The 12,926-nt window shown below is 40.6% G+C and overlaps 1 protein-coding gene across 3 annotated transcripts in view; it reads left to right on the top strand.

Annotated features, from left to right (window-relative positions):
- RAB3B (RAB3B, member RAS oncogene family) overlaps positions 1-11,583 on the top strand; it is a 52,961-nt gene extending 41,378 nt beyond the window's left edge. For all 3 annotated transcript variants that reach the window (XM_051800046.1, XM_051800036.1, XM_051800055.1), the window contains 3 exons: positions 1,036-1,154; positions 6,251-6,375; positions 9,645-11,583. In XM_051800046.1, coding sequence (XP_051656006.1) covers positions 1,036-1,154; positions 6,251-6,375; positions 9,645-9,832 — 432 coding nt within the window. In that variant the 3' untranslated portion in view covers positions 9,833-11,583. The remainder of the gene's footprint in view (positions 1-1,035; positions 1,155-6,250; positions 6,376-9,644) is intronic.
- The last annotated feature ends 1,343 nt before the right edge of the window (positions 11,584-12,926 follow it).

The following is a 12,926-nucleotide window of genomic DNA, read 5'->3' as shown; positions in this document are numbered from 1 at the left end:
CACGGTAACTAGCAGTCAATACCTCATGCTGAGCACGTGCTTTGAAGGCAAGGCCTTTTGCCTCCCTGCAGCTGTTCACAGAGCTGCCATTTGCCAAAAAATGGATGAAATGTCTTTGTTCAACTGATAGATATCTCCTGAATGAGAGATATGTTCAGCCTGCGACTTCTCTCCTTTTTCCAGAGGGAATGGACTGACTGCAGAACTGCTGATTTGGAGTAGAAATATCCCTCAGTTTAAAAGCAGGCAAAATGTGAAGAATAAATGTTATTGGCATCCAACAGATGGTGGTTGACATGTTTTCTAGCTGTCATGAGTCTTTCAGAATTCTTCTGTTGTATATGCCAGAGTTTCACCTTTGTGCTGCCGGGCTGAACACAGAAATGACGAACATAGAAATGACAAACACAGGTAGAGGTACTCTGCAGGGCTCTATAGGTAAAGAGAATTAAGCTGAACCAGCAGGAGAGGATTAGTAACTCTCAAATTAATATGTGCACCTCAGACATTGTGATTGGGATATTCCACATTAAATTAACTTTATATAGTAAAGTTCATTGCATCAGGACTTTAATCATTATCTCTAACCTGAGGTAAGAACTGAGTCAGCCCCAGCATCTCTTTCAAGAACATTTTCCTGACCGTGACACTGAATTGCAACATGTAAATGTCTTTTCCCCGATACAGTCCTGGACTGTTTTCTTTTGCCTCTGCTTTGAGGTGTCAGCTTTCAGTGAACTCTGGTAAGGTTTTATTATTGCACTGAGGCAGAGGCAGAGAAGAACAATTAAAGAGTTGGCATCTTTGGTATTTTTTTTAACACTACATATGTCAAAATGCATTTAACAAATCATGGTTGATGCAAAAGCCTAATTAATGCTAAAATGTAAGTAGAGTTCGTTTCAGTTGGGAGCAAATGAGAATTTTAAAATGTATAACAAAAAGTGGTTGCCCTAGTGTAGATATAGGACCTAATTACAACTCCTACTTCTGAGAACTGAAGTCTTAAAGCCTAAATATTCCTTTTTGTTCCAGGACACAGCTGGACAAGAAAGATACAGGACCATCACTACTGCCTACTACCGAGGAGCCATGGGCTTTGTGCTCATGTATGATATCACCAGTGAAGACTCCTTCAATGCAGTGCAGGACTGGTACGAAATACTGATTTTGTTGGGTTTGTTTGGGTTTTGCTCAATTCTCTCCTCACAATTGTTTGTTGAGAACATGAGACATCCCACCCTCTATAATGCTTTGCATCACCATGTTCTTTCCTCTTCATCTAAACTCTGGGATAAGTAATTTGATTTATAAACTTTCCTTCAAAAAAGTTCTACAGCTTCACTTTGATAAAAACGTTATAATTCAAATATTGGAGCATGCTATAGAACTTGTTGCTTTTAAAAGTTTAAATTTATTATAAAGAAATTAATCCTTTAATGCATTATTTGGGCTTATGAGGTTTCTGGCTACGCTGCTAAAACAATTCAGTTTAACAGTGGTTGTTCTCTTCAGATCTCAGGGATCTGGGGAAAGGCTGCATTTATCCTCAGAAGCAGTAGCCCTGTGAGTCCCCTCAATAATTTCTGCTTGTAACCCGGTTGCTGTGTATTGCAGATAAGTGGTCAGGGTGCAAAAAAAGGCAGTGCAGCGGTTAATGGGATCTCCCAAGTCTGATGGAATTGCACTGATCTGGGTGACCTGTTGGGAGAATTTGACGTGCTGGCTGTGGCTCTGGTTCTGAGCATCCAGCTCAGCCTGGCTGTCTGTTGAACACTTATTCTGTACCCTCTAATCTAGGCTGTAACTCAAAAGCTGCAACCATGTGGTTTGTTGTTTATAATAATTTCAACCCGTCTCAGTACCATGAACCAGGCTGCAGAAGGTGAACTGCAGAAGCATCCTAAGCTGTCCTGCGGCAGCTGGTGATAGAGGAATAATTTTTTCCTTGTTAGAAACACAAACCCAAAGGTTTTGCCAAAACCAGTTTCCTCTATGTGGCACGCTCCACCAAGCTCAGATGAAGCTTCTTCTGCAAGTGTGTGCATGGGGATGTTTTCCATAGGAGTGCAGGTATGTGAGCTAGGGCTATCTTTCACTAAACTATGAATGTTTTCAGCTTGGCTCCCTGGTGAAACAAGATATACATGACCACACAGCTCATCTACCTGTCTGAATGTTGGTTCTGCTCTAGTAAGTTTTACTTATCAGTTTTAACTTAGCAAAAAAACCCCCAGATCTCAATCTTTGACCTGCTACTATTTTGAAGTTTGTGCAGGTGAAGTTTAACCTGAAGGTTTGTATTGGAAGTGGTCTAAGGTCTGTTCCCTCACAGGCACTGATGCAAGAGTAAGAATTGGGAAAGGTCAGTTTTGTCAATTTGACTTCACGTCTTCCAGTGCCACGGGAGCTGCAGGAATATCTTTGCTAAGAGCACCTTGTCAGCCAAAGGACAGAGGTGAACCATCGGTGTATTTTCACTCTGTGTGTCAGGAATCTTTGTAACCAGTTTTAAGATTCTGAGCACAAACTATGTTGTGGGGAGGATAAAATCGACACATTTCTTTCCTTCTTGAAGCTGGTCCACTAGAGAGGAGATGAGGGCTGTAGCAAAGCCAGCAACGCTGGGCCAGCAGAGTCCTCTAGTGGCCATGCAGCTGAGAGATGGTTTTTTCCAGCCTGCAAAATTGCTTTCTAAACTTCAGAAGGCACAAGAAATGGAAACAAAAGCTTTTGTCTGATGCTGGTGCTGCTATACCAGCCTCTGCCATTTTCTAGCATAGCAAATAGGTAGGATTTTTGGTGGGTTTTTTTCTCCCACCATGCTGCATGATATAGTTATGCATAAAAAACCCAATTACACTGGATCTGGTCTTCAGTCAGGAACTGTATTCTTCCTGGAAAATTAAGATATCTCCTCCTTGAGCTCCTTTAGCTCAGAGCCTTTGTCTTTGGTTCGTTGGTACATGACTGTTTTAACAGCCTCCTGATCGGGCCTCACCTGCCCACAAGGGAAATGAGAATATCTCTTCCAGTCTGCCATATGATTTCTCCCTTGGGAGATCATTTTACCTCACCCTTCTTATGGGTAGATGTCCTAAAGAGGATCCTGGTTTGCTTTGTGTCACTCATACTTCTCCTAAACCAAGTGAAGTCACCCTTTCTCCTGAATGAGGAGGATTGTGGCTGTATATCAGTATTTAGACAAGCTCTCCAGGTAGTATATGAATGTGAAGTAGAGTCTTTCTTTCATTCACATCAATCACATCAATTAATTATGATTTTCTTAAAGCTGCTGAGAAAGATACACAATTTAAATGTATTTGGGAATACCTGGAACATGACTTGTTTTTCTGTTCACTGGAAAAAGTAAAACATGTATGAGAAGCCTTAAAATATTAAGCCTGAGTGATTTTCCTTACTGCAGTGTGGCAAGAGTTCAGTCAGATTATTTTACAAGAAAAAGAATAAATGGGCAAATGCAAAGATAGGGTTTACCTGATATTTGAAAAGAAGTAATTACTTTGTTTGAATATAAGATGTATTTCCTGTAGGGTGAGTAAAAGGGTTAAATTAGCTTTCCTGGCTTTCAGCTCAGTTTCTAGATTTTTTTTTAGTAGTCTCCTTTGATAGCTGTTATTTGACACTGGGTTGATAGTTTTGTGTGTAGATAAATCAGTGGTTTATACCTCGTTTGAAACTGTACTGGAACTACAATATATTCAGTATTTGAAAATGTAAAGTAAATAGAAAATATTATGCAAGCTCTGCTTTGGACAATCTAGACAATTTCATAGAAGGAAAATAAAAATTGGTAAAATTTAACTTAGATATAAGTGACAGCTGGGTTCACAAATCATCAGCGTTATTTGTCTTTAAAGCTGATCTCTAAATTGGGTTGTTGATACCTCCTGTTGTAACTGTGAACCTGAGACTATTTTTCTTCTAAGTTCACATGTGAAGCACAGAAAATGTGTTTTATTGTTAATTTGGGGAATTCAGCACAAACAAGGCACAGCATTTTTATTTTGTCACAGAAATACCTTTCTCCCAGTGTGTATATTGGGCTCACCCTGATAGCTGTTGAAACATCTCAATTGCACGAGCCTTGTTGTTGAGTAATTTGTCTTTCCAAAAGTTTCTGGAAATTTGCTGCCATTTTTGTGATGGCATCAGGGTTACCTTTAGATGTTCTTCATAACTTTTTTTGGTTGGTTGATCTTTATGCCTGATAAGAGTAAATATTGGTGTTCTGTAAGAGGTTTTTCTCTAGCTTGTACAAAACAAGAAGGATATGTTTCTGTGGGGGATCCTTCATGCAGGTTGCTTCTTTTTGATAAGTAATTCTCTTTAAATAGTTGAGATTTGGCATTGTGTCCCCATCCAATGCCAGGGGCTGAAATGTATCCAGAGGTTGAACTGGGAGTCAGAAGAAGAGCCTGCTTATAGGTGTTTTAAATTGAACCTGGGAAGACTTTATTTCTCTCCACTGCTTATGGAGACTGGGGAGATTTCATGTTCCTGGGCTTTTGGCTCATTTCTGCAGTCACCCCCTTCTGTGATGAGCCTTGAGAAACCCCAGAATCCCACATAAGCTCATCACAGACTCATATTAGCTCCCATGGGGCTTGTCTACCTGGAGTCACTCAAAAGGGTGAAACTGGAGGAGCCAAAATTGGGGTTGGAGAGAGTGCCTTTCCAGGAGGGCACTAGGAAGAGGAAAAAATTTCATTGCACGGAGACTTTGTTTATTTTTGGGTGTTGCACTAAGGGTCTGGGCTTGTGCAGTGGGCTTGGGTTAGGTTTATGTTTTCCAGTGCAATCCAAATAGGCTGCTCCTTCTTCAAGGCAAGTTGCACAGTGAAATGACCCCCTTTTCCATAGTTATCTGTGAAGTAACACCACTGGCTTCTTTCCATGGAAAAGGCAAGTAAGCAACTCAAACTAATTAAAAATTGTCATTAGTAGATCAGAGCTGGAGGCTCCTGCTAATTCAAAGAAGAAGGAATCAAGTGCTTTATTGTTAAGGGAGTTCAAGCAAACTTAAACAGAAGTAAAAATCTGAGAGGACTCCTGGCTCTCCTAGAAAATGGCAGGGTTGCCTGAAAGTGCAGTGTCCAGTTTGGTTTGGTGGTTAATAGGGACAAAGAGTGGAAGGTGATTTAGGGACTGGAGGAGGGCTGGAGCTGGGAAGGAGTGTATTGCTTCTGGCAGAGCAGCCTAATTACCTTTGGGAAGGAGAGAATCAGAAAAGATAGAGCTGACTTGGAGAAGATCAAATAGGTTGTGCTGGTCTGAAAAACTGGATGAAAGTGAACGCCCCCAAGCTAATACTGTTCTGCTGCTGGCCCTGGGGCACCTCCCCGAGGATGGTGGGAGAGGACTGGCCCTCAGGATAAACAGGAGGAAAATCTTCAGTTTCATCATGGAAAAACTATAAAGAGACCAACTTGGGATCCGCAGTGAGCTCCACTAGAGTCTCTAAGTTCACCTGAGTGCTCCTTCCTAAGCCCCCTCTGCCACTGAAGTTAGCGTTGGTCCTGTACTTGCTGTCTGTCGTTGCATCTGCTGTTCCCTGCCTTAAGTATCACTTCATCCTGCTGGGTTCAAATATTAGCTCACAGAGCCTTGCCTTGATCTCATATCTTCCTGATTTGGTACCTTTCTGTTTCTCTTTAGCAATTATTTCCATGTTTCTATGCAATTTTCAGCCTCCATGAACCCCTTTTCCTGTTCAAGCAAAGATGACTTGATCTTTCCACCTGTATTTATGGTGTTCCTAAAACTCTACAGCAAATGTGCTGCAGCAAATGAGCATCTTTTTTTGTCTACTCTAAATTATTGTTGTTTTGTCTTTTATAAGAAGTTGTAAATCCAGCATGAAGTGTGCATCTATTGTATGGCTCTCTCTATGGGACAATTATCCTGAAGAGCTGTAATTGATTGCCATTCCTCTGACAGAAGACAGCTGAAGGAGAATAAGCTTTTTTGTCCCTAGATTTCAAAAATTCTTCAGTTCAGCTTTTTATCTGGATCTCATGATCTTTTAACACTTGCAAAGTCTTAACAAGAAACTTTATTGTCACACCAAATTAAGGAGCAGTAAAACAGAATGGTGCTGTGAACTACAGAGTCTGCATCCTTCCTTTATGTGTAAGCCAGGTCATTAATGGTACTTGTTTTTATATTTAATATATGATTATTTTGGCACAGCTGATGGAATGTGACAGTCTTTTCTGACCTGCTGCAGGGCCACACAAATCAAGACTTACTCCTGGGACAATGCACAAGTGATCCTGGTTGGAAACAAATGTGACATGGAGGATGACAGGATTGTTCCTGTGGAGAAGGGGAAACACCTGGCGGATCAGCTCGGTACGTGGAAAGCTTTTCTTTCTACCTCTTTTTCCCTCTACTACCTTATACCGTGTTCTTTTTAGTTTGTACAATAAAAAGTCCCCTCAGGAGTAATACTTTAATAATAGTCTCACAACTAAGAAGTGTAATATATTCCAGATCCATATTTTACTTGCTTCATGCTCAGTAGGCCAAGATGTGCTTGGTAGAATACTTGTAGTGTTGCTGTATCTGTAAAGGTAATGTCTGAGGATGGAAGGAAGATAAAGTTTGTCTGAACAGAAAAGGTTTTATTAGCTCAGCAGAATGAAAAGAGAAAAGGTTTTCATAAACACAATTCTGTCTCCAGGTCTCCAAGTCCCGTGTACTCATTGCAAATCAATGCAAACATTGATTTTTGTTGAAGAATTTATTTTTTTAATTAAACAGTGAAAAAAAAAGGAGTTTATACATGAGGACTGTAGAATTGAGTAAAACATATTTTAAAAATGTACTAGGCTTCTTTATCTAGGTAAGGAAATGACATTATGTTGTTGATGTGGGATAGAAAAAGCAAAACAGTTCCATTGAGAGGAAATTGCTATTGCAATGAAAATTTCAGAATGAACAGCAAAATAAGATTATATTAGTTTATCATGTATTTATCTATCATTTTTCATTATCTGTTATAGCATATATGATATTTTTAATATGGAATCAGGGCTTTGTGTTAAGATTTAACTATGCTGCTATCTTCTGTTAAAGAATTCAAAGTAGCAAGTAAATCCTGTTTAAAAAATTAATTTAAATTTTAACAAAAAGATGGTCACTGTTACAAAGAGTTAAGAGCAATCAGGTTATTTTTTCGTGTTTCATGTGAAAAAAAAAAGGCATGTCTGCAAAATCCTGCAGGTTTAGAGCTTTCCAGTGTAAATTCTACATATGGCAAGCACAAAGGGGTCCCATTCAGTGACTTGAGCCTTGAGGCACTGCCATCATTAAAAAAACAATGAGCAAATATCAAACTAAAGCCATCAGTATTGTTATTGTAATAATACATCTTTACATGTAGGACTATCAAAGCAAACAGAGACATGGTTAGTTTACAAAATCAGTTATGGGCTCTTTTTTACCCATCAGAAGTTAATTTGCTTTTGAAAATATTACTGTGAATAAACTTGGCTCCTGGCTTGCAGACTCTCAGAAACGTTGTGCGTGCAAGTGTGTCCACATATTTTGCAGGAATAATTACACTGTTAGTAGTTGAATATTTGTCCCGACCAATGTAACACCAAATAGAAAGTTTTATTTGAACTCTCACTCCAATTTGGACATCTAATTTTTTTTTTCTCACCCCAAAATTCCTCTGTTTGTTGGATTACAAACTTGGCATCTAGAATCTGAATCCGTTATGTATGGGACACTTCAAACCACACACACACATAGAGTTACCATAGCAACTGAATCCATCAGTAGGAAACTGTTTTGCTGAAGAATCCCCAGTTCTGCCCCTGACCTGTCCTCGTGTCTGTCCAGCTCACCCTGGACAAACACACTCCAGTGCAGAGCAACCCAAAAGCTAATGAATCCTTTGGGAAGTGCTGTCCCAGCCCTGCTCTTCTATAGCCTCCCAAAATACTAAACACTTTTTAAAAGGGCTGAAAAATAGATCTGATTTTATCAGTCAGTTTTTCCTTATAGCAACTACGTTAATGTGTGCAGCATTATCTGAAATTATTTTGTGTGTTAGCTGGGAGTAATCTCTTTAATTGGCTATCGACTGCTTAAACTGCTACAGTTCATCATAATGATTCACATAAAGGTTATCCTTCAGCATGTTGATCTAAATTTGTATAGTGACATTAACATCATTGAAATAATTCCCTAATCAGATTAAGGAATTGCTCCTGGCCTGATCATGAACTGAACCAAAAGAGATGTCAGTGTTGGACTGACTAATATCTAAGTGCAGTTCTCTGATTTCCTGTGCTTTTTATGTATATTTTTATTCACCATCAAAGACACAAGAGTGGCAGACAACACTCTGTGCAGGAGAGCCACCCCTGTTAATTAAGAGGCAAACAGCTCCACCATCACTTCACTGGTTGTCCCCTGAATTTTAAAAAGGGTTTGAATGGGGTGGATACCTACTTATCTCACACATCGAGGTGACTCAGCCTACCGGCAGTGGCAGACTAATCAGTTAAAACAAATTATCTTTCCCTTTGTTTGTGGCAGAGTCAAAGGAAATTGATGCAATGTGGAACATCCCCAAAATGCAGCACAACAGAATGTAGCTTATTGCAAAAGAAACTCTCCATGGTGCCTCAGCTCTTGCTGCTGGCAATTTAATAACCTGGTAGAACAGCAGCAACAGCCACTGTAAGCACTGGTTGGCCCTTGAGGCCCCTGGAGTTGGAAAGATAAGGAAATGCTTCACAGTTGAGCGCGTTCCTGCTGCTGGGGCAGGCTTTGGGCTGTCTGGGGGAGGCTGATTCGAGTGTCAGCAGGGAGCAGCAGGAAGAGCTGTCTGTGCCATCCCCTTCGTGGCATAACTCCAGCCTTGCTTGTTTGTTTTTTTTAATCAGAAAGGGTCAGTGTCTGAGGATCTGATCCGTGCTCATCACTGCAGTGAAGAGCCGGTGACTGGACACTGGAATTAAAGTTGGGTGTAGTTCAGTGGTGCTGAACCTCCTGTCAGGGCAGTGCTCTGTGCTGTGCAAGAATCAATCACCCTGAGGAGCTTTCCATCTAAACAGACAAAGAATGGGAAGAAACAAGACCCAAATCATGGAGCATTTTGCTCCTGAGTGCAGAGGTTGGTCAGCAGAAGGAATGAAATCACAATCTTCCTTCTCGTTCTGGCCTCTGCTCTTGCCAGATTGCAGCAGGGGTTGGTAGAGCCAGCCTGGCCCTGGGCAGGGGTGTGTGGAGCCTAGGAAGGTTCCTTACCCCTTGCTGGGGGTGGCATGTCACCAGCTGCAGCCCAGGGGACTTCACGGATAAAAGGGGGAGAATCCGACTCCTTTACCCTGGGTTTATTCAGGTCTGTATCATCTGCAGATGTGCTTACCAGGGTGATAGTAAGGATCCATTTATCCCTTTGATAAATATCAGATAGCATCTCACTGATGCTTGATAAATTTTAGAAGAATTTCTGCTCACTATTCCGAGATTATGGGAATCAACAGAGCTTAAGAATTATGTAACATCTCATTTTCTTAAGGTGCATTCTGGAAAAAATGGTATTTTAAAAATCATCATCATCATCAGCCTCTATTGATACTTTCTGCTCACTTTTTCCACAGGTTTTGACTATTTTGAAGCCAGTGCCAAGGAAAACATCAACGTGAGGCAGGTGTTTGAGCGTCTCGTGGATATAATCTGTGAAAAGATGTCGGAGAGTGTAGAATCAGACAATTCCAGGGGCACTTCTGGAAGGAGCATGAGACTCACAGATAACCCACCCCCTTCGCAGCAGAACTGCTCATGCTAGTGACCCTTCACTCTGAGAAATGTCCTTCTCCCTTCCTGACTAAATTTTACATTTTCATTTGTGGTGGTGCGTTATCATGTAGTCCAAAGGCAGAAGTCTCTGTTGTAGGAAACTGGTATGTTTGTTTAATGTGCTGAAGTGTTAATATTATGTATTTCCTCATCTAATAATTTAAAAATCTGAAAAACTATTGTAAGTGCACCTTGTGTGGATGTGAGTTACACTGAAGAAAAATAATTGTTTGGTGTTTCAAATGTTATTTCCATGGAGAATGTTGCATTTTAATTATAAATTCCTCTATTGCAGAGGTTTTTTGTCAAGAACAGTGGGAAGCACAAAAACCAATTAAGAGGGACCAGGTCTAAAAGAAAATGGGGGAAAATCTTTTATAAAGCAAGATTATACTTTTTTGTTAACATAAAGGCAAAAAAAAAAGAATCAATCCCCAGGTATTTTGAGAGTTGTCATTGCTGTCCTGGAGACATGGGCCTCAGTTTTCCTGTATGATGGAGCAGAAAGCAGAGCATGTCTGTCTGACAGTGTGAGGTCCTTCAGAGAGCAAAGAGGAAAGGGGGTGGATTTTGTGTCAAGTCTCTAAATAGAGGAAGAACACCTGAAGGAATCAAATCTTCCAGGCAGGGGAAGAGGAGGAGGCCTTGCAGCCATACCTGCATTACCCTGTGCTTTGGCTGGTGCTGGGTGAAGGAGTGAGAGCCCTTCTAGGGCTCCCCTTGCCTCCAGACTTCTCCCCCATCACTAGTAACAGCTTGAAGGGTGCTGGGAGTGTTGCTGTGTTTGGCACCTTCATGTCCCTAATCCTCTGTTTCTAGAATCCCAAGAGCTGACTGTCCTGCAGCCTTTCCCACGTCCTGTAATTTTACCTCTCCAGGTCTGATCTACTCTTATCAACTCCCTGCTGGTGGATTTGTTGCAGGATGAAGGAAAGGAGGAATTGGCTGCTCCATGCTTAGTTGGAGGCAAAATCTGACTTGTAAGACTTGGAATAGCACTGTCTCAGAGCGATAAAAATACCAGGAGCCAAAATATGAGTCTTTATAGATATTAGTGCCAATATTATTAGATTTTCTCTCTGCATTTGTTGTTGATTTATTTTTTAAATTTTGTGATAAATGGATGTGTGTGTGGGGATAGTTATTCTGGTTTCAGATTCAAATGCCACGAAGTATAACTTTAAAAAAGAGGAAGATTGATTAATAAAACATAACTATGAATTAAAAATGACAAAGATATCCTCTTAAGAGTTATTCTACAATTTTTTTGTTGCTTCATTCTTTGAAGGGAGGAAATATTTTTAAATTAAGTGGATGTGGAGAGAAGTTTAAGGTGAAAATTCTGAAAAGTTTTATGGCTTTACCTTTGGCCTGTGAATTTCTCTGACTGAGGGGACTTCCCGATGTCAGGAGCTGGAGTGGAGTACCTGCCCTCTGCACTGTAATGTGCTGGATCATGACACTAGTAAGTGCTTTTGTAATTTTGTTCTGTTCTATCTCAAAGTGTAATAGCTCTAAGAAGAAAAAGCACAAAATTCGGACAAAAATGCAACTACTTTGGGGTAGTTTGAGCTCATTGTGCTACGGGTTTCATCCCTCTGTTTGTGTGTTTCTTCTGGAAATCTTTTCTGTGACGTGTTTTGGGTGCGTGTGATTTAGTCCTGAACGTGTGATTTGTGCAGTGCTGGGATTGTGGCTGTTGTATCTAAACCCCTGAAACTGCAAAATAAAGAGAAATGAAGTCACTGGGTGTGGCCAGAGAGCTTGTGTCAGCTGCATCACTTGCGTTAGGCAATCCTGGGCATGTGTAAAGAAGAAATCCTTTTAATGCTTCAAACTACATTGATCTTGGTTGGCAGGGTGATGATTGACCCTGGCAATCTGGAATCACTGTATAGGTTTAAAGCAGAGTGAAGATTACAAGGATTATTTGGCCAATAAATGGGCAGTGCTGTGTTCTAATTGTAGAAGTAGCAGGATTTAGGGCAATTTAAATAACTAGCAAAAATAATAATAAAAAATCCACAGTAGGTAGCAATGATTTTGAGCTGTGCAGATATAACTGAGTGCCTTAGTGCAAATAATGATTTGTTAGCTCAGCAACTCAATGGTAGCAGAAAATGCATTCAGCAGAAAGAGAATTTCAATTCTTCTCTTTTACTTAGGTTTTTTTTCCCTACCAAAAAGGACCTTTCCCTGTCTTACCCAATATATAATTGTGTTTCACCATGTTCCAGTCAAGTCAGATGGGTTCTTTTAAAGAATACAAGTACATTCCATGCCCTTCAAGCTAGGATGGGCAGAATTGTTTTTCACAGGACAAACCAGCAAGTAGCTACATGGCAGTTTGAAAAGACAGGAATTCTATCCTGCTCTACATTGCATACATAGAAAAACCTAGTATTTGATGCAGAAATTCTGCAGAGTTTATTTCAAATAAGGAATCAAATCATCACAGGCAACTGACACATCTCTGCATTAATATGTGGTTTGTGTATCTCTTCATCTCACATTTGCTATGAAGGAATACAGGGAAAGCCTTTTGCCTTAAATGGCCTGCGTCTGATTTCAATATCAGCAGTGAGTCAGTAGGAATTGTTACTTGTATTAACTTGTAGGAGGTAATGGCAGAAGGTGAGACAGAGATTTGTCAGGGCAGGGGAGGTAACAGACCTGCTTGCACTGAACCAAAACCTGCACAAAAACCTGCTTGCACTGAAGACAAACACAAAATTTGTGGTGTGGTTTTGTATGGAGCCTTCCATTTGAATGGCAGTGGCCCAGGATAGCAAGTGTTGGTAGAACAGCATGGCTACAAGATAAAAACAGGTATTCGAATGTGAAAAGCAAGATGTGACTGCTCTTCACAAGCATCTCTTTGGCTTGTACGATACAGCGAGAAACATAGGAAAGCTTGGGATTAGAGATGGGTCTTGGCTTCCATCTTGTGGAGGAATAAAGCTCTGAAGTATCAGGTAGGCATTCAGCTGGAATTATCACCCCTGTACCTCAGAGAGCCTTCATTTGTTGGCCTCTGACGCCTTTCCTTGGCGTTCACCATCCCCCTGTGCAGCAACACCGGC

The sequence above is a fragment of the Manacus candei genome, unplaced genomic scaffold (genome assembly GCF_025592945.1).
Source record: "Manacus candei isolate 608988 ecotype Guabito, Panama unplaced genomic scaffold, ASM2559294v1 h1tg000005l, whole genome shotgun sequence".
NCBI classification, from domain to species: Eukaryota; Metazoa; Chordata; class Aves; order Passeriformes; family Pipridae; genus Manacus; species Manacus candei.
This window is presented reverse-complemented; position numbering and strand designations above follow the sequence as displayed.